General features: G+C 59.0%; 3 protein-coding genes across 6 annotated transcripts in view; 1 reads left to right on the plus strand and 2 right to left on the minus strand.

The window, feature by feature from the left end:
• The window catches only part of GNAI2 (G protein subunit alpha i2), a 63243-nt gene extending 53283 nt beyond the window's left edge, over positions 1-9960 (plus strand). Inside the window, exons 5-9 of the mRNA XM_067303680.1 lie at positions 3521-3649; positions 6124-6253; positions 6882-7035; positions 8351-8565; positions 8861-9960. Of these exons, the coding sequence (XP_067159781.1) occupies positions 3521-3649; positions 6124-6253; positions 6882-7035; positions 8351-8541 (604 nt within the window). The 3' untranslated portion in view covers positions 8542-8565; positions 8861-9960. The remainder of the gene's footprint in view (positions 1-3520; positions 3650-6123; positions 6254-6881; positions 7036-8350; positions 8566-8860) is intronic.
• An 839-nt stretch (positions 9961-10799) lies between these two features.
• GNAT1 (G protein subunit alpha transducin 1) lies at positions 10800-15161 on the minus strand. The gene is made up of 8 exons (XM_067303576.1): positions 15056-15161; positions 12935-12977; positions 12364-12505; positions 12118-12275; positions 11845-11973; positions 11557-11686; positions 11282-11435; positions 10800-10990 (listed from the first exon to the last, which is right to left on the minus strand). Exons 1-8 carry the CDS (start codon positions 15159-15161, stop codon positions 10800-10802), a joined length of 1053 nt encoding a protein of 350 aa, XP_067159677.1.
• A 2607-nt stretch (positions 15162-17768) lies between these two features.
• SEMA3F (semaphorin 3F) overlaps positions 17769-19854 on the minus strand; it is a 40740-nt gene continuing 38654 nt past the window's right edge. For all 4 annotated transcript variants that reach the window (XM_067303682.1, XM_067303683.1, XM_067303681.1 and 1 more), the window contains 2 exons: positions 19435-19568; positions 17769-19329 (listed from right to left, as the gene is read on the minus strand). In XM_067303682.1, coding sequence (XP_067159783.1) covers positions 18883-19329; positions 19435-19568 — 581 coding nt within the window. In that variant the 3' untranslated portion in view covers positions 17769-18882. The remainder of the gene's footprint in view (positions 19330-19434; positions 19569-19854) is intronic.

Here is a 19854-nt window from a genome sequence, read left to right on the forward strand (position 1 = left end):
ATGGCGATGGTTCCTTGCTGAGTGCTTCCCTCCCCATCTCCAACCTAAGCAGGACACAGACCACTTGGGCACATCTGTGGGGTCCCGAAGCATATGGCAGACAGCAATTGCCTTGGCATAGGCAATCCTCTCACACAGGCAGGTTTGTGCTGGAAACCTCATGCGAAGCTGTCTCAGAGTATCCGGATAGGTTGCTTGCAAAGGAGGAGATCGTGACCTGGATGTCAGTGTTGCTGGATAAATGAGCTCAGAACGGCAACTGTGAATAGCTCTTATTTTGTTTGCCTTCAAAACTCTTGGTACCTAATCAAATGCAGAATTCCAGAGTTTAACTCCACTTTCAGCCATGACAAGTGAATGTGATGGAGTGACATAAGATGCAAGCATTTACTTGAGCCGGATAACCATTGTTTAGAAAGAGCTCTAAAAACCTCATCTTTCAGTTTGTCCGGGAATCACGTCCTTGCTGCCTCCTGGCAATATCTAGTTGTGTGCAGAGCTGAGATCCCATGGCTGTGGAGAAGAAATGCTTTTCTGCGTGTCAGAAAAAGTTTGCTGACTTCTCCTTCCTTGTCTTTTCTTTCCTTTACGAGATACAGGCACAGGAGAGCAATTTGGGGAGGCAAGGGGGCATGTGTGTGTGTGTAAATCAGTGTCTGATTCTAGTTTTGGCTGTTGCTCCTGCATCCCCATCTCCCCTTCTGTGAAATGAGGCTGAAAGTGCCTTACCAGCTTTTGTGAAGAGCTTTCAAATTCCTGGATGCAGAATATTGTGTAAGCTCTAATTATTAGATATTTATTATTCTAGAGACACAAGAGACCCTTCAAATGTCTGGCAGGTCAGACACACAATTTGAGCAAATGTATCTTCAGTCAAAGTATCTGCAAATTGAGTATCATCATAATAGCATTTATGGAGCATTCAGTATGTTAGGAGTGTTGGACAAGTATTAATTAACAGGCCTCTCTGACTCATACTAATGAGCTATTGCTCCAACCCTTTATCCAAATCCACCGGTGCGCACTGCCCTCCATCCCCGGTGAACAATAGCCAGCTGCCACCAAATGTGGGGCTGCCGGTCTTCGCTTCCCCCCTAGAGGGGCTTCTTGGGTCGGAAAAATCTGTCATCTCTGTGCAAGGTGCCAAAGGGGGAATGATAAAGAGATTGTTACCGTGTGTGTTAGCTCCAGGTGGACCCAGCCAGTCTGTTTTACTCCTCTTTGCCCCTTGTGCACATCTGCCCAGAGCTTGGGCTGTTTCAAAGCCTGGCTGAATGTGTTCCTTGCGCTTGGTAGAGAGGGGAGATGTCCCCAGTCCAGACAAAGGGAGGGAGCCTAAGGGGGTTCAGAGCTGGCGGGAGATCTGAGCCGGTGACTTTGTGCTGTCGAATGAGGAAGATACCGGTATTGTCTCCGCGTGTGGAGAAGGTGCTGCGGTTGCGGTGCTCTTTGCAGTGCATCATCAGCCTGTGCTGGGTATCAGCCCTGTCAACTGTCCTGTACCTTCACCCACGAGAGAGGGCACAAGTCACCCTCCTCTGCAAGTTCAGAGGCTCTTTCACTACTGTTCTGGAGCAAAGCCTGAAGGTTAGTGAGGTTCAAAGCCAGGCTGCAGCTGAGGCTGGGCCGGTTGCTCATGGCCAGAGCATCCTGGAGCAAAGGGCACCCTAGGGAACAGGTGCCCCTTGCATTGCCCTGCACAGAGCCCAGCTCTGGCCAGCCCTGCTGCAGCTTCTCCCCGGGGCCTCCCTTGCTGCGTTTCCAGCCCTTTGCAGTAAGCCAGAGCATTTGCACAGGAACTCCTCCGTGGAGCAATTCAGGGTGCAAAAAGTTTGGGATGCAAGAGGTGGAAGGGTTGCTGTTTGCAAGCCTTCCTCAACTCAGAGCTAAACCCTTGGCTGCACTGTGCCAAGCTGCAGGAGGCACCTTGGGAAAGGTCCCTCGCACCAAGGAGGACCTGGGGCTGGTGCTGGCCCACTGTGGTGAATGTGCCTGGGAACTGCTGGCTGGGGCGCCCCACAGGGTGTGGTGGCATGCTGGGTGTGAGGTCCGAGCGATGTTGCCACTGCACACAGCCTCTGCCCTGCCTCTTGAGCATTTATTTCCTGTTTTTTTGTCGTCTGGAGGCTGAGTACGTTTCCGGTTGTTTTTGAGCTCACTGGGGAGGTGCAGTCAGGCTGTGCCGAAGGAGAGTGTGCCCTCCCTCTGTGGTGTGCCGGCCGCCTGGGCCCCATGCTCTGTCACCCGCTGAGGATCCCAGCTGGGCACCTGTGCTGTGTGGCAAGGTGCTCCAGCACTTGGCAACCTGGCTTGGGCACGATGGGCCAGGTCACCCATGGCGCTTGTTGCCTGCAAGGATGAAGAGCTCTGCACCCTGTTTTGCACGGCCTGTTGCTCAGGGGGGAGAGACAGGAGCCGGCTGGAGGGTTTCCCTGTTGCTGTGGCTTGTGGCTGTGCTGGCATCAGAGCCAGTTATCACCTGCCATCCCCTTGGCCTTGCAGCAGAGAGATCTGTCATCTCAGAGCTTAGCACAGCTTTCACCAGATTACAGGGCTGCAAAGGCCCTGATTAGTGCAGGCCTAATTGTCTTAAAGGAGCTGGTTTATAGTAACCCCATTAAAGCAAATTGATCTGGAGAAATTTAAACTTGCATTGACCTTCTAGGCAGCACCAGAGCCCCAGGATCCCATGACTGCACTTAGCTGGTCCCCAGTGCCGCTGCTTTGGGAGCAAAACTTTGTTGGGGTTTCAGGAGGCTCTTCCTAAGCCCTGGCCAGGCGCTGGGGTTCAGCATGGCCGGAGCGCTGAGCAGAACGGAGGGCACTCGCTGCCCAGCTGCTGTCGCCATGAGGGGATCAGCTGGGCCCCGTGCCACCCAGGCCATGCTGGCAGAGGGGAGTGTGGGGGCACTCAGCAGCCTCTGGCCAGTGGTCTTGCACTGGCACGTTACCACGCCGCCCTCCCTGCTCCCCTTCCCTCTCTGCACGCGCCTCCCACTTCCTCCTGGGACGAAGGGCTTTGTCTTTTTTGACTATAAATGGCACGGCGCCATAAATTGTTTCCGCTCGCGCTGCGGTTTGTTGCCATAGCAATGAATACTTTCCTCTTTCCATTTCCCCCGTGATCTGGGGTGCATTAATGCGACACAAAAGGCCTGGTCAGCCCAGAGGAGGCCCCCAGCCCCAGACACAACCCCTGCCCCAGCCCTGGGCTGGCCCCAGTTCTCATCACCTGGTGCTGGCCCTCTGCTCCCAGAGCCCCTGTGTCTGTACCGAGCCCTTGTTTCCAGGTGTCCCTTCGCTACCCTGGCAGCTTGCCTGACACCTGCACTGTCTCCTGGGCTGTGTAGTTCCCCCAGGGCCAATGCCTACCTGAGCTCTGCAGTCCTGTCCTGACTTCCATGCACAGTCTCTCTGTCTGGGCCCCAGAGCTGCAGGGTGACTCTGGGGCACAGACAGGATTTGCCCCCACAGCTGCAGCCAGCCCAGCTCACGTAGTGTCCTTCTGCTCCCTGGTCAGCTACCTGAATGACCTGGAGAGGATAGCCCGAGCTGACTACATCCCCACCCAGCAGGATGTGCTGCGAACCAGGGTGAAGACCACCGGCATTGTAGAGACTCACTTCACCTTCAAGGACCTGCATTTCAAGTAAGTGTGACCCCTTCCCAGCTCCCCTGGGCAAAAATCATCCTCCTCCCTCTTCCCCTTGTGGGGCCAGATCCTGTTTGCACATGGGAGCTGGCACAGTAGCCCCCAGCCTCTTGACACCCAGAACCAATGCGGAGCCTGGGGACTAGGGCAGCACCAGACCCGCTGCTCTGCCTTGCATGGGAGGCTGCAGCATGATGCTCCAGGCCAAGTAAAGCTCCCATTGCCCTGCGATGTCTTGCTCTTTGGTGGAGCTCCCAAGCTAGATCAGTGCCGGACCAGGCCCCGATGAATGGCTGCAGCTTGCTGCCCACTGCAAGACCTGTCTGGGCTGCCTGTAGTGTTTGGCCAGTAGTCATCAAGCCCCTGTGTGAGTGGCTGTGGGCTGATCACCCTCTCGCTCAAAAGCAGATGCTTACAGCTGTTAACATCGTTGCTGAGATCAACACTGCTGACCCTTCACACCAACCCGGCTGTCTCTGGTCCAGGAGGTGGGAGATGGAGTGGGGGCAAAGCAAATGGGACATGCTACTGCCCTGGGGTTAACCACAGCAGTGGCACGCGATAGCCAAGCCAGGGTGCTCAGTGCTACAGACACTGCTGTCATGGGCTTGCAATTGCAGCACACCCTTGGATTTGCTCCCTGGGCCAATGTGTGCAGGCAGGATGGGTTTGGCCACTGGATGGGAGGTCAGGTGGTGAAGAGCTGGCCACTGATGAGGTCTTCATCGCCCCTGTTGCTCACGGAAGCTGCTCCCAGATGTCCTCAGGGATAGGAAGTGACTGTGACCAGAGGGTGGAAACCCACTAAAATAGCTGAAGTGCTCTCAAAAACACCTTCCGAGCACCTATGGCTCAACCTCATGGGAGGATTCAGTCCATTGCAAGCTTGGAGAGGAGAGGTGGGATGGAGATGGACTGATTTGGAGTAGAAGCGTTTGGCAGGCATCCCTGGAAAAATGTGGTGGAACAGATGCGTGCCATGACATCACTTCCGTAATGGGAATCCATAGCAGAAGGGTTCAGTATGTGAGCCAGGATGCCACAGGAACAGGCTGGATTCATGTTTGAGGAGTCTCCCGACAGAAATGCTCCTTGCTCAAGCAGGGCCCAGGACTGATGCTGCATGACTGATGCAACCAGTCCCACCGCTTGTATGGAGTTGCCTGATAGCAACCCACATACCAAGGTCATTTTACACTGAAAACATGCAGTAAATAATTGCAGCTCAGGCACAGGCCGTTTCCAAGGCAAAACCCCATCATGTGTCCCGGTGGGAATTAGTCACTCAGCAACCAGGCTGTGGGCAGAAACCTTTGCCACAGTCCTCCCCAAGCTAGGCAGGCTCAACCAAGTCTGTCCGACAGCTCCTCCAGACCAGTCCAGAGTCAGTCATGAAAGCGACAGGGCCCAAGGGAACATTGCAGGCACTTCACCACCCTGCTGGTGTCCTGAGGTAGAGCTGACAGTCCAGGATGGATGGCCATGCTTGCTTGCCCACCGAATTCTGAGCATGGGCCCAGCTTCTGGTCCTGAAGTGGTGTCTGGCTCTGTTGCACATATTCTTGTTGCATGTACTGCACTGCGCATTGGCACAGTTGTGCTTTGCATGCATGCTGGCTGCATGCTTCTTAGCAGCTTCTTTGGAGATAGTAGTAGGGGCAGACAAGATGCTTTGAGTGGAATTGCTATGTCCCTGCAGGGATACAGTCTCTCCACCCTGCCAAACATAGCCCTGTAGCCCCACGGCTCTGTGTGCCTCTGGCTTCTGGGCTGCAGCCTCAAGTTGGTTGCTGGAGATGATCCGGGCAGCCTGCGTAGTCCTGCCCGCCCCAGCCACAGGCCTTGCGTCAGCATAGGCAGGGTGCTGAGCCTGCTCCAGGATGCTGAGCCTGCTCCAGGGTGCGCGAGATGCTCTTGCATGGGAAGCTCCTGGTCTCAGCAGCACAGGGCTCTGGCAGGGCAGCATGCACTGCTCCTGCTCCTGAAGGGGCCTTGTCCTGCGTTGCAGTTAAACTGCACACTGAGCTGCCCTTGGCTCTGCAGGGATGGGGGATTGGAAATGTCCTGTGCTCTAGAGGACACAATGCTGCTATCAGGCTCTTCTCCATGGAGTCAGGGCATCCTCTACTGCCCAGACTGCGAGGTGCACAAGCAGCGACCTGTGCTGCGTCAGCATGCTTTCAAAGCCGCGGGATGTCAGTCCTCCGAGCCTCTCACGCCATGTTGCGCAGCAGCCCTCTAATCCTGTTTAGCAATGCAGCGACTTGTATGAGTGAATCTGGCTCCCCAGCTGAGGGTCGCTGGCTGAACGCGTGCCTGGCTGTTGGAGGCCTGTGGCAAAACCCAGCAGTATCCGCCCCGGAGCAGGTATTGGAGGGCATCTTCCAGACACTTCACACTCTGGGCCTGGGGCTGCGCAGCCCACTGCTGCCGAGCTCCGGGCCTGCAGTGACGCTGCCTCTGTCCTGCAGGATGTTCGACGTGGGCGGCCAGCGGTCAGAGCGGAAGAAGTGGATCCACTGCTTCGAGGGGGTGACAGCCATTATTTTCTGCGTGGCCCTGAGCGCCTACGACCTGGTGCTGGCTGAAGATGAGGAGATGGTGAGTGGAGGGGAAGGCACAGGGTTGCTGCTGAGGCCATCGTGTCCTGCAGGCAGTGCCGCGGGGGAACTGGCACTGTGGCAGGGCTGTGTGACTGCCTGGGTCAGTGCTGGCACTCATATGGGCTGCCGTGGCCTGTCCACACCCGAGGATGCTGGGCTGAAGGAGGAGGGGGATGCACTGCCTTCAGCCCTCACAACAGGCTGATGGCTGTTTTTTATCAGAGCTGGACCAGCGCTGCCAGAAGCGCCCACTGGACCCTCATGGTGGGCCGTCGTTGCAGTTGGAATGGCTGTTCCCTTGCAAGCACCCCTCTTTTTAGGGTACCCTCTCCATCACCCTGTGCTCTGAGTGCTCATGTCTGGGGTACTAGAGACCCTCACCCTGTGCTGGCAGCGGTGTGACCTACTTTGCAGGCGAGCTGGCCTGAGTTCCCAGTGGTTCCTGTTAGCCTGAGGGCACTGGCCAGCCTGGCCCGAGTTCTCCAGGGCCCTAAGTGTCTCTCCCACAGTCACATGGGACAGGTGGGAGATTTGGGGCTGGTGGCTCATAGGGCTGGCCCCAGGGTGGCCGCACTGTGTGGGTCCGTCTGTGGCTCATACCACGTCTCTGCCTTCTCTCCTGCCAGAACCGGATGCATGAGAGCATGAAGCTCTTTGACAGCATCTGCAACAACAAGTGGTTCACAGACACGTCCATCATCCTCTTCCTCAACAAGAAAGACCTCTTTGAGGAGAAAATCGTGCACAGCCCCCTGACCATCTGCTTCCCAGAGTACACAGGTACTGTAGTGGCCCCTCCATTGCCAGGCCCAGGCAGCCTGGGAGGGGAAGAGAGAGTCACTGGGACCCAGTACTTTGCCCAGGGAGTGTTATCAGTGACAGAGATTTACTTACTGCTAAATTTGTCTTGTCTGGTCATAGCTGGGAGATGCTGGTGATGGAAATGATGAGACAGTGGCTCTCCTACGCTTGGACTGTGCGAGGGGAAGTAGGGGAGGAACGCTAGGTCAGGAGTGCAGGAAGCAGGTAGCCACGTGGTCTCCTTGGCCAAGAAGTCCTTGGGACTCAGGGCAGCAAATTCTCTGGCTTTTTCCAGCTCGGGGCTGACCGGGTGCCTTCGAAGCAGGGGGAGCATGGCCACCCCGGTTTGGAGCTTGTGCAGTGTTGGGGCATGGCCAGAGCAGCACTGTGAGCAGCAAGGTGGCCCACAGTGGTTCATGGGGTTCAGAGGTGCTTGGGGTGCCTCAAATCAGGCATTGGCTCAGGGGAAGGGGAAGATTGATTTGGGTAGGAGGGACGTGGAGCAGAAAGGGGTGGAGGTGCCAGGTCTGAAGCAACCCTGGAGGGCTTTATCTGAGGTTTGTCAGGTGGGAAGGCTGCAGCTGGAGATCTGTGTCCACACTCAGAGCAACGTGTGGATAAACTGGAGGGAGCCCAGAGGAAAGCGATAAAAATGATAAGAGGCTTAGAAAAAATAGCTTCGAAGGGCAGATTGAAAGAATGAGACCTGCAGGTGGTAGGACCTGGGGAACGGCTTGGCCACCGGGGTGATGGGTGAATGGGAGCCTGGCTCCACACCAGAGCTTGCGGGAACTGCAGGATCAGTGGGGACTGGGCGGTGCAGAGGCCAGCTGCCCCCACGCACCCTGCAACTGCTGTCCTGGCCCCTTGGAGCCAGCCGTGACCCGCTGCCTGCCTGCCCCCACAGTGCTTCCTAAGCTGGCTGGAGCCTGCGCACTGGCATATCGGAGACCAAGTTCCCGGCTTTGCCGTGTGACGGCAGGTTCACGTGGGCTCCGTGGGGGATTAGAAAGATGGATCCAAATTAAAGAAGGCAATGAGTTTGTTAAACGTTATTAAATTGCCTTGGGGCTGCTTATCCAGATCTAAAGCAGCTTTAATTCAGTTTTGAAGTTGCTGCTGCAGCTGGGGAACCCAAGCTGAAGCATGGCCACTTTGGTTGGTGTGGGCCAGCACAAAGGCTGCTGTGCTCTTTGCCTGCCCCAGCTCGGCAAGAGGCAGGAGTCTCTGGGTCACTTTGGGTTAGTTTGGGTAGCCCCTTGCTGCTGGTGGCTCAGCATCTCCTCTTCCGCAGGGGCCAACAAGTACGATGAGGCAGCCAGCTACATCCAGAGCAAGTTTGAGGACCTGAACAAGCGGAAGGACACGAAGGAGATCTACACACACTTCACCTGCGCCACCGACACCAAGAACGTGCAGTTTGTCTTTGATGCTGTCACCGACGTCATCATCAAAAACAACCTGAAGGACTGCGGGCTCTTCTGAGGGCGAGCAGCGCCGGGCAGCAAGGTGGGAGAGGGTGCCCATGGATGCTGCAGCCTGGTGGTGCCCTCCGCCAGCAGTAGCCCATGGCGGGGAGCATCCCCCATGACCGTGGTGAAGGGCCCTGTGCGGTGCGAATGCCCCTGGCACCAACGAGACCTGCTTGGTCCGGGCGCCTGGCCAGGCAGCATTGGAGCTGCCTGCCTTCCCCATCCCAGCACCCATGGTGCCCGCTGGCTGCAGGTGCTCGGCCCCATAACCGTGGCCTGTCATTGCCCCCCATCCCTGGACCGTGTCCCACTCACGGGCCTCTCTCTCCTAGGGTGACCGGACGTGCCTGTCCTGGCAGGAGAGCCGCAGCCGATGAAGAAAGGACCGCACCATGTAACGACTTCTGCTTCTCTTCTTTTGTTTTGTCCCCCCCACCCCATAAAGAGACTTTGGTTATGGTCATGGCGGCAGGGGCAAGGTTGTGCTTGCCGCTGCTTCCTGGCTGCATTACAGCCCAACCTGCGCCATCCCCGTCTGCCCCCTTCCTCCCCCCCGCAGACGTCCTCGCGGCCACAAGCCCATGGCTGCAGGTTGTACCATTGTGGTCCTTTCTGGCTTCCCTTCTCAGCTCCAGAGGCTTGGGAAAATGAGGTTTTAATCTTTGGTTTTAACTGGTTGAGATTGCTCCAAACCCTCCTTTTTATCCACTTACAAGAAATCACTTTCTCACTGTTTACATTCAAACTGTTGCTCTTGCGGGGGGACACAGAGGTCCCGGCTTTCCTGGCATTGCACAGACCAGCAAGGAAAACCCACCACCCAGAAAACACAACCAACAACATTCCTTTTAGAAAAACAGAAAAAAAACCACACACACAAAGAAAGAGCTTGGTTTACGTTGCTTTTTAAAGAAACCTTTTTAAGAAACTATTTAAAAGCGTCAAGTGCTAAGTGGTCGCGTTGTCTTCATGCATTCTTCTTCTGCAGTTAAAAACCACCACCAAAATCGTGTGCCTTGCAGGGGCGTCTCGGACGGTCGCCCCCCCTCCCTGGCTCTCTCACACACGGGTCGGGGGCTTGGGGCTGGGGGGCTGAAAGCCACCCCCCACCTCCGGCACTCTGCCGGGAGGGGGGAGGAACGTCCCAGGCCTCCCCACGGCGTGGCCTGGCTCAAGGGCTGGCGCGCGGGGCTGCCTGCCAGGTTGCTGTACCGCCGCCTCTCTCTTTCTAAGCCTAGTTTTTTGTAGGTCTAACTGTTGCGTTGGTCGAGGAAACCCTGCTGTACAAAGTGGCCCCCTTCTCCCCTCCCCAGCCTCCCCCCCAGCTCTGTCCCTGGCTGGAGTGCGGGACTCCTAGTGAAATGGTGACCGCGGCCTAGCTTTTACCACATGATGTTTTACCAAATTGTTCACATGGTTTGAAATAATAAAATGTAGAAAGGAAAAAAAAAAACAAAAAAACAAGCCAACGTGGGAGTTGGCATGGCTGCTTGCCTCTGCAGGAGGGCTGGGTGGCGGGAGGTGAGGTCTGGCAGGCGCCGAGGGACACGGGGCACCAGGGCTGAAGGTATGCTCACCCGTGAGTCCCCCAGTGCAGGGACTCTGCTTCAAGCAGAGGCATGGGCAGGCCCAGCATCCGTAGGCTGGTGCATGGGGCTGGAACCAGCAATGGGAGCCTGCCTCATGGAGAGGAGCCCTCCTGGGCTGGGGTGGGATGGGCCGAGTGTCTTCCTGGGGGCCTCCTGGCACTGCCAGCCTGTGCCCAGTGCTCAGCCCAGCAGCCTGGGATGCTGCCAGTGGGGCCACAATGCTCTGACTCCACAGCCCTTGGGGTGGGGGAAGGGCCCAGGGGCACCCAGCACCCAGGGGCACCCAGGGACCCTCAGCACCCCATGGCACCCAGCACTCAGGGTCCCCTAGGGACAACCATCACCCAGGAACATCCAGCACCCTGCTGCACCTGTGGAACCAAGGACCCAGGGGCACCCCACAGCACCCTGCAGCACCCAAGGTCACCCAGAGATACTCAACTCTTAGCACACAGGGTAACCCAGTGCCCCACAGCACCCAGGGGCATCCGGCAGCTGGGGGCACCCACTGACAGCACCCAAGGGCACCCAGTGAGGGGGTGTGGGGCTGAGCCCAGGGGTGGCTCTGGGGCTGAGCAGGGCTCCTTGCTGGGGCTTGTGGGCAAGTGGAGGCAGTTGAGGGGGGGACAACCCAAGGGAGGAGGTGGACCTGGGCTGGGGAGGGGAGCACTGGGGCTGGGGCTCAGAAGAGCCCGCAGTCCTTGAGGTTCTCCTTGATGATGATGTCGGTGACAGCGTCGAAGACGAACTTAACGTTCTCGGTATCAGTGGCGCAGGTCATGTGGGAGTAGATCTCCTTCACGTCCCGCCTCATGTTCAGCTCCAGGAACTGCAGCTTGATGTAGTTGCCCGCGTCCTCATAGGTGTTGGGGCCTGGTGGGACAGCGGTGAGCGGGACCCCCATCCCCCCCCCCCAGTCACCCTGTGGCTCCATGGCCCCCTCCCACCAGGCAAGACCCCTGCCTGCTGGACTCACCCCACTACTATGGGTGTTGGCCTAGCTAGGCACCCTTTGCCCGGTGCTGGCATCAAACCTTGCACTGTCAGCACTGGCATGGGCTGCTGAGGACACCTGGTGGGGATCTGCTGAAGGGTGCTGGCACCCCAAAGCCTTCCCCTTCCCTGCCAGACTGCACCCAGTGGTTGAGCTGGTGTGGCCCTCACCATCGTAGTCAGGGAAGCAGATGCTGAGATGGGCCTTCTTGATTTTCTCCAGGAAGACGTCCTTCTTGTTCAGGAAGAGAACAATGGAGGTTGTGGCGAAGTAGCGGTGGTTGCAGATGCTATTGAAGAGGTGCAGGCTCTCGTGCATGCGGTTCTGGGAAGGGACACAGCCCCGTGAGCCCCAATACAGCCCTGGTATCAGGATGGGGACAAGGGGGTCCTGTGCATCCCCCACTTCCCCAGCACAGCCACTCTGCCCTGCGTCTCCCCCTCACCACTTCATCGTCCTCCACCAGGACCATGTCGTAGGCGCTGAGGGCCGCGATAAAGATGATGCAGGTTACCCCCTCAAAGCAGTGGATCCACTTCTTCCGCTCTGAGCGCTGGCCACCCACATCGAACATCCTGGACAGGACAGGCAGGCATCAACATCCCCTGTCCCTGTGCCCAGTCCCCAGTGGAGGGTGACTCAGAAACCACCCAGCCATGGCAGAGCCCTTTCCCTGCCCTGTGGCCAGCCCCTGTGAAGGGGCTGCCAGGCCACACCAGGGCTCAGCCCCTACCTGAAGTTGAGGTCTTTGAAGGAGAACTGAGTCTCAATAATACCCGTGGTTTTGACACGGGAGCGCAGCACGTCCTGCTCCGTGGGGACATAGCCAGGGGTCACCAGGCGTTCCAGGTCTGACAGGTAGCTGGCCAAGCACACAGCAGGCATGAGACATGCACCGCTGGTGTCTACAACACCCCCCCCCCCCCCCAGCACCCAGCAGTACCCCCAGCCCACCTGGCCTGGCCCAGCCTCCCCCCACCCATCCCCTGCCCCTGCTAGCACATACTAGCCAGCTGAGTCATTGAGCTGATACTCAGAGGCGCGATCGAAGCAGGCTTGGATGCCCGTATCCTTCCAGAGCCGCCCAATGATATCTGACATCTCCTTGGGCATGGTGCCCTCCTCGATGGTGTCTGAGAGATGCAGCAACTTGCGGGCATCATCCTGCAAGGGAGCAGGGCTCAGTGGGGCTGGGCAGCCCAGGGGTCAGGGGCCACAGGGAGTCCTGTGCCCAGCATCAGGCAACCCTCACCTGGCGGGCTGAGTCACCATACTGTATGTTGAGTGTGGACATGGCCCGTACAATAGACAGCATGGACTGGAGTGTGTTGCTGTAGATGATGGCGATGAACTCCAGGCACTCCTCCAGTGAGTAACCATCCTGGTGGATAATTCTGGCCGGAAAGGAGGACATGGGGCTGAGCTGGGCACCACAGGATGGGGGTGCCTGTGGTTGCTGGATGGGGCTGAGCTGGGCACTGTAGGGCTGAGCTGGACACCACACGGCTGAGTTAGGCACTGTGGAATGGGGACACCATGGGGCAGGGCACCCATGGCAGTGGGATGGAACTGAGCTGGGCACCATTGGGTGAAGCACCCCATGACATCAGGATGGAACAGAGCCAGGCACCATGGAGTGAGGGCATTCATGGCTGTAGCATGGGGAAGGCCCATGTGGGGCATGGCCAAACTGCATCCCTGACCACCCAGGCCCTGTACTGGGGTGGGCACGTGCCACTCTGGGGAAGGGTGGCAGGAAGGGGTGTCCTGAGCCTGTCCGGGGGGCTGTGGGGCATCACAGGCCCAGGACAAGGGGCACTTACTTCATCTGCTTGACGATGGTGCTCTTCCCCGACTCCCCTGCTCCTGCAGGGACAAAGTGTGGGTCATGGTGGTGCCTGCAGCACAGGCACCTACTGCCTGCCAGACATCCCTGACTGTGCCCTAGACCAGCTCCCTGGGGGTCCCACAGCAGCTGGTATGGCCAAGGCAAAGTTTCAGGGGCCATGGGGTGTGCAGGTACCCAGGGCACACAGTTGGGCCCAGTGCACCAGCACTGAGGGGTTGAGGGATCACCCCGTGGCTGTGGCGAGGGTTGCAGGTGGCCAGGCCATGTGCATGGCTTGGGGCAGGGGCTGGCAGGGAGGATTATGACCTTGTCTGCACAGGCATTAGGGTTGGGCTGAGCCGCTGCAGCCCCTGGGTACGGATAATGGGATAAGCTGGGGATGTGCTCAGCGGTCCCGGGAAGGGGATGGATCCATGGTGGCATTGCTGAGCCCAGCCACCTGCAGCCAGGTGCCCCAACCCCATTGCAATGCCAGAGGGACATGCCCTGGGCCACAACATGAGGGCAGCAATGAGACCTGTGCCTAGGCCAGATCCAGGGCAGCACCAAGCACTGGCACCCTGCACCCCCGGGCACCCCCAGGGCAGAGGGGCAGTTCTGTGGGGCTGAGAGACCCTCACAGCGCTGGCAGGGAAGGGGGGGCAGACTCCAGGGTGGGTCAGCAGATTGGCTGGGCATGAGGGTGGTGGGGTGGGTTGCTGGCGTGGGCTGCAGGTGGGCTGGCTGGATCTGGGGGTGGCTGGGAGCAGGAGGTGCCAGGGGCTGTTCGGTGTGGTGGCATGCTGGCAGGACAGGATGCAGGTAGGATGGCTGAGTTTGGGAGTACTTGGGAACATGGGGGATGCTGGGGTGGGCTTTTGGGGTGGGCTGTTTGGGTTGGGAGTGCCTAGGAGTGGGGAGATGCTCAGTTGTCTGCTACGATGGACCGCTGAAGTAGGCTGGCTATGTTTGGGGGTGACTTGGAGTGAGGGGGCAGTTGAGATGGGCTGGTTGGGCTCAGGGGGGCCTGGGAGCAGGAAGTGTCAGGGGGGCTGTTGGGTGGGGTGAGATGCTGGTAGGATGGGATGCAGGTGGGATGGTGGGGCTTGGGAGTGCCTTGCAATGGAGGGATGTTGGGTGGGCAGCTGGGGTGTGTGATTTGGTTGGGTTTGGAAGTGCTTAGAAGCAATGGGCTAGTGAGGTGGGCTGGTTGGGTGGGATGTGAAGGTGGGCTGTTGAGGTGGGTTGATTGGATTTGGGGGTGCCTGGGAGTGGGGGGGGGGATGTTATGGAGGGCTCTTGAGAAGGGGTGGTTTAGTTTGGGGTGGGCTGATGGGTTTGGGAGTACCTTGGAATGGGAGGGCTGTTGGGTGAGCTGTTGGGGTGGGATGTCAGGGTGGGCTGGTTGGATTTGTGGGTGAGTAGGAGTGGAGGAGGGGATGTTAAGGTGGGCTCTTAAGAAGAGATGGTTGGGTTTGGGGGTGGGCTTATTGGGTGGGATGTTGGGGTGGGCTGTTCAGGTGGGTGGTTAAGGGTGGCCTGGGATTGGGAGGGGGGGGACTGCTGAGATGGGCTGGTTGGGTTTGGGTGTGTCTTGGAGTGGGGGGCTTTTGGGTTGGCTGTTGGAGTGGGCTGATTAGGTGGGATGTTGAGGTGGGCTAGTTGAGTTTGGTGGTGCCTAGGAATAGGGGGAGGGATGTTGTGGTGCGCTCCTGAGAAGGGATGGTTGGATTTGGGGGAGTGGTGGGGTTTGGCTGGTTGTGTTTGGGGGTGCTTGGGGTCTGCTGAGGTGAACTCTTGTGGTTTGGGTTTTTTTTGGGAGTACTTGGAGTCGTGGGGGATGCTGTGGTGGGCTCTTGAGAAGGGTTTGCTGGTTTGGGGGAGTGTTGGGTGGGCTGTTGGTTTTTGGGGATGCCTGGAAGCAGGGGGGCTGTTGAGGTAGGCTGCTGGGGGTGTGCTGGTTGGCTTTGGGGGTGTCTGGGCATGGGTGAGCTGTTGAGTGGGCTGTTGGGTGGGATGTTGGGGGGGGGGGGTTTGGGGGTGGGGAACAGGCGGGATGGATGGGTCCAGAGACCCTGGACAGGCTATCTTTACCCCCCCCCAACCCCGGTCATACCCAGCAGAAGCAGCTTGACAGTCCTCGCATCCTTCTCAGCGTCTTCCTTGAGCTTCTTCTCGAGCTCACGGGAGTGCTTCTCCTCGGCACTGGCCCCGGCCCCCATCCTCGGCCTGGCAGCCCGGCGGCTTACCCGCTCCTTGGAGGTCAGCACCAGGATGGGCAGCGTGCTCCAGCCCCCTGCCACCTCCAGTGCTCGGGCTTGCTGCGCCCGCCCGTGCTGCCGGCACCCCGCCACCGGACTGCCCCCGCCGCTGGGGGATTGTGCCTGCCCGTGGCAGGTGGGTGCTGCCACCCGCCCAATGTGGGCCAAGGACAGGGCCAAGGTCCCAGAGGCTGCCTGGGCGAGGTGCTGCGCTCAGCGCCCACCACTTAAGCCAGGCCCCAGATAAACCCCTTTAAATCTCTGGTGGGCTGAGTTCAGCACATCCCCATGGCTCTGGCGTCAGCACTTCAGTTAGTCGGGTGGGGGGAGGGAAGGGGAACACAGCCATCCTACCCCCAGCTGCCCCCCCAGCTGCGGGGGTGGGGGGAGAAGTTATGCTGGCCTGTCCTGGAGCTGGGCTGACCTGTAAGGATGGGGTGCCTGCTCTGGCTCTGCAGTTATTTCGGGGGGGGGGGGGGATTGAACTGGGAGTGGGAGGGGTGTGGGAAAGAACAGGGGCTGGGGCTGGAAATATGCACAGGGACCAGTGTTCCCAGGCCCTTCCTGCCTCAGGAACCCCCATCCAATGTTTCCAGGGGCACCCCCACCAAGATCCATTGCAAACCCCAGTCACACCACCCTGTGTTCCCAAGCCCCCCCCCCCCCCCCCCGGCCAGTAACCCTAGCACTATGCCCCCAGGGGCACCCAAGTATCCTCCCCAGTGTCTCCAACCACCCACCAGTAACCCTCCCTAGTGACCCCAGGCATCCCCAGGAACCAGCCCCCTCCCAAAGTCGACAGGGGCACCCCAGTACCTCCCCAATGCTCCCAGGCCCCCCAGAGTCTCCCCTCCAGTGGCCCCAGGTGCCCCCAGGAATCCCTCCCATGTCCCCAAGAGCATGCCAGCACCCTCCCCATGTCTTCAAGCCACTCCAGTACCACCTCATTGTCACCAGATCCCTCCAGCACTCCCCTCTAGGGTTCCCAGGCTCCCCACACCCAGGACCTCCCACCCCATGTCCCCAGGGGCATTCCAGCACCCTCCCAGTGTCTGCCATAACTCACCCCATTGTCCCCAGTGCACCTTCAGTGTCCACAGGAAACTCCAGTATGCCCCCCCCTCTGTGGCTTCTGGTCTCCCCCAAGTACTCTCCCTAGTGTCCCCAGACACCATCAGTACCCTCCCAGTGTCCCCAGGCCGCTCAACTTCCCCCCTTCCTTTCCTCCTGGCACCTTAGGTACACCCCCACATCATCTCTGGAGCCCTCTAGTACTCTCCCTGCCCAGTAACCCTCTACGTGTCCCAGGGGCACCCCAGTGCACTTACACTGTCCCCAGGAAACCCCAGTACACCCCCCCAGGATTTCATGCCCCCCTCCTTGATAACTCCTCCAAATGTCCTGGGGCACCCCAATTCCCCCCCCCCATGTTCCCATGCCAACCCCCATGACCTCCACCAAATGTCTCCAGGTCCCCTGTAACCCTCCCCAGCGTCCTCTTGCTCCTCAGTGTCCTTGGGGGGGGGGGGTTGTCCCAAGTACCCACCCAGTGTCCCCAGTCCCCCAGTGTTGCCATGGCCCCCCAGTACCCTCCAGTTTCCACAGGGGCACACCAATAACCTCCCCAGTGCCTCCCCTATTAACTCCCCAGCAGCCACACAGTGTCCCCAGGGACGCCCCAGTAACCTCTGCCCAGTGCCCCCCGCCCAGTGTCCCCAGTAACCCCGGAGTCCCCAGCACCGGGGCGATGGTTGCAGTGCCGCAAGTGACCACAAGGGGGCGCGAGGACTCCAGTACCGCTCCGTGTCCCCAATACGTCCCAGTGCCCACAGTTTCGCCCTGTTGCCTGTACATCCCAGCACATCCCAGTACCGCCAGTACGGCTCACTGCCTCCAGTAGTGCCCAGTGCTTCCAGTACATCCTAGTACCTCCAGTACATCCTAGTGCTCCGCAATACCATCCAGCACACCCAGTACTTCCCAGTGTCAGCCCCCCAGTCCCCCCCATTCCCCCAGTACCACCCCCCAGTGCCCCCAGTGCTGCCCAGAGATGCCCCTCAAATGCTCCCAGGATTGCACAGTGCCCCTATTGCAGCTCCCCCAGTACATCCTACTGTCCACAGTATGGCCCAGTGCCACCTCCTCAGTGCTACCAGGACCACCAGTGCCCCCAGCACAGCCCCATGCCACCCCTCATTCACTCCCAGTGTCCCCAGTGCAGCCCTGCCAGTGCCTCAAGTAATGCCCAGTTCTCCCTGTATGCCCCTCCCCGAGTGCCTCCCCGGGTGATCCTCTCCTGGTGCCTGTCCTCATCCCATGCCTGGCACCTTTGTACCCCGCTCTGGGGGTGGCAGGTTCAACCCTGCCCCTGCTTCCTTCCTGCACAGCTCAGGGCAACAGGCCAGAGGGGCAGAGTTAAGGGGACTGTGTGAGGTGGCTGAGGGCTTGGCATGGCACAGGGGACAATGGCCCCAAGCAGGGCAGCTGGCAGCAAAGCCCCTAGCCGCCTCCTCCTTTATAAGCCCTCCCTGCTGTTCCCATCCGGCACAGAGCACACACAGGCGCCCGTGGCTGTCCCAAAGCCAGTGTTTATTTTGGCACATTCCCGGTTGCAGCAGGGGCATGTGCTCGGCATGGCACGGGCCCCAGGCACCCCTATGTTTCCTGTGTACAACTATTTACAATGCAGTGCGCCCACATCCCTGCCTGGGAGCCCCAAGGCAGCAGGCAATGGGCAAGGCACCCATGGATCTGGCACCCATGGGCACCACTGCCCAACCCACCAGGCCTGGATGGCACCAAAGGGGCTCCTGGCACGGTGCAAGTGGCCAACCCAGGGGTTGACCCTGGTGCGGCCCCTTCTCCTTCCCTCCCCAACCCAGAGCACAGCCCTGACTAAGCCCCTACCGCTGCCTGGACACCTGGATCCTGCCTCCCTAAGGTACACCTTGGAGACCAGACTCGCTCTGCCTATGTGCCTCTCCCCAGCCACAGCCGCATTTCAGTAGGCATGAAGCCCAAGCTTCAGCCTGATGGGACGCAGTGCCTTGCATGCTGCTCGTCTGTAGCCCCCCCGCCCCCGTCCCAGGCTTGTGTGGCTGGTTAGCAGTTTCTCTGGGGAAAGCTCTTGGTCTTAAATAACCAGGTGGGGAAACCGAGGCTCAAAGAGACAGCAGACTTGACCAGGGAAGTGGGGCAGACCTTCTCCAGCTCCTTCTCTCCCCTTGCCCTGTGGTCTGCCACTGTCTCTGCCCCAACACTGCTCTGAGCTGGTGACATCGTCCCCAGACCTGGCCTGCCCACCACTAGGCATGTACAGCTCTGAGTGCAGGGCCATGCCCTTCCCACCAGCAGGTTGTTGACCCCAGCCTGGCCCCACACACCAGTGTCTCACAGTACCACAAAATTTGGGAAGGGAAGAAGGAAATGCTGGGTATGACCTCCAGGGTCCTCTGCTCTTTCCTGGGGCAGGAAGGCAATGGTCATGTTGTGTAAGTGACTATGTACAACCTACAAATAAATACTGTCTTCCAAGGAAGATGGAGAGTGTGTGTGTGTGTGTGTGTGTGTGTGTGTGTGTGTGTGTGTAGATATATATATATTTATATATATTTATAGATATTTTTAATATTAAAAGGGGGAAAAATAGACCACTGTGCTATCAAAGTCCCTGCCGATGGTTTCATGTATGCCCGTAGGTTTCTGGCTGGTGATTCCGGCGGTTTCGAGGCTTCTTCTGGTCCTGCTGCTCCTTGGCTTTGAGGCCAGCCAGCGGTTCCTGGGGGCTGGCGGCCACGTGCCGCCAGTAACCCTGGCAGTACTGGTCAAGGAGTCCCATTTCAGGCTGGGTGAGGAGCTGCAGCAGGTCCTGGTAGTGGGGAGTGGCAGCACCAGGCAGCCCGGCAGCCACGGCACCAGCAGCAGCGGGCAGGAGGCCAGGGGAGACCTCAGCCTGGAAGAGCACAGCGTGGACGGTGCGGCTGCTGAGGACACGGAGCTGCACCTTAGTCACCGTGTGCTTGAAGTTGTTCTCTGTGGCAGTGCAGGAGTAGAGGCCACTGTCAGAGAGCTGCAGGGAGCGCAGCAGCAAGCCCTGCTCTGTCCGCAGCACCCGGCCTTCAACACGGAGCTGTTGGGAGAGGGAGTGTAGGCTCAGCTGGCTGGCGTGGGGTGCCGGCAGGGGCCCTCAGTCCCCAGCACCCAGAACAGGGCATCGCCCAGCACCCCGTCCTACCTCTTTCCGCCGGTCACTGTTGTTCTTCTGGAGCAGCCACTTGATACTGGCCTGGGGGGAGCGGGGCTGGCACTCAAGGAAGGCTGTGCTGCCCTCCACCCCATACTGTACAGCCTCCACCGTGTTCTTGTTGGCTGTAGGGGCAGGTGCAGGTGGCCAGGTCAGCGCATGTGCACCCATGCCCCCAGCCAGCCCCTCTGAGGGAGAGTGGCATGCTCCAGGACCCCAGAACCCCATCCCACCTTACCCACCTTCTCTCCAAGTCTTTCTCTTCCCCCATTCAAACCCAGGCATGGATGCACTGGCTCTTGATCCACCCAGCAACTGTGTTCTTCCTCCCCCAGTGTATCTGTCCTTCCAATAAGGGTGTATAGCCAGCCGACCATCCAACTGTGCTCATCCTCCTCAAATGTATCCATC

The sequence above is a fragment of the Apteryx mantelli genome, chromosome 12 (assembly GCF_036417845.1).
Source record: "Apteryx mantelli isolate bAptMan1 chromosome 12, bAptMan1.hap1, whole genome shotgun sequence".
In the NCBI taxonomy this organism is placed as follows: Eukaryota; Metazoa; Chordata; class Aves; order Apterygiformes; family Apterygidae; genus Apteryx; species Apteryx mantelli.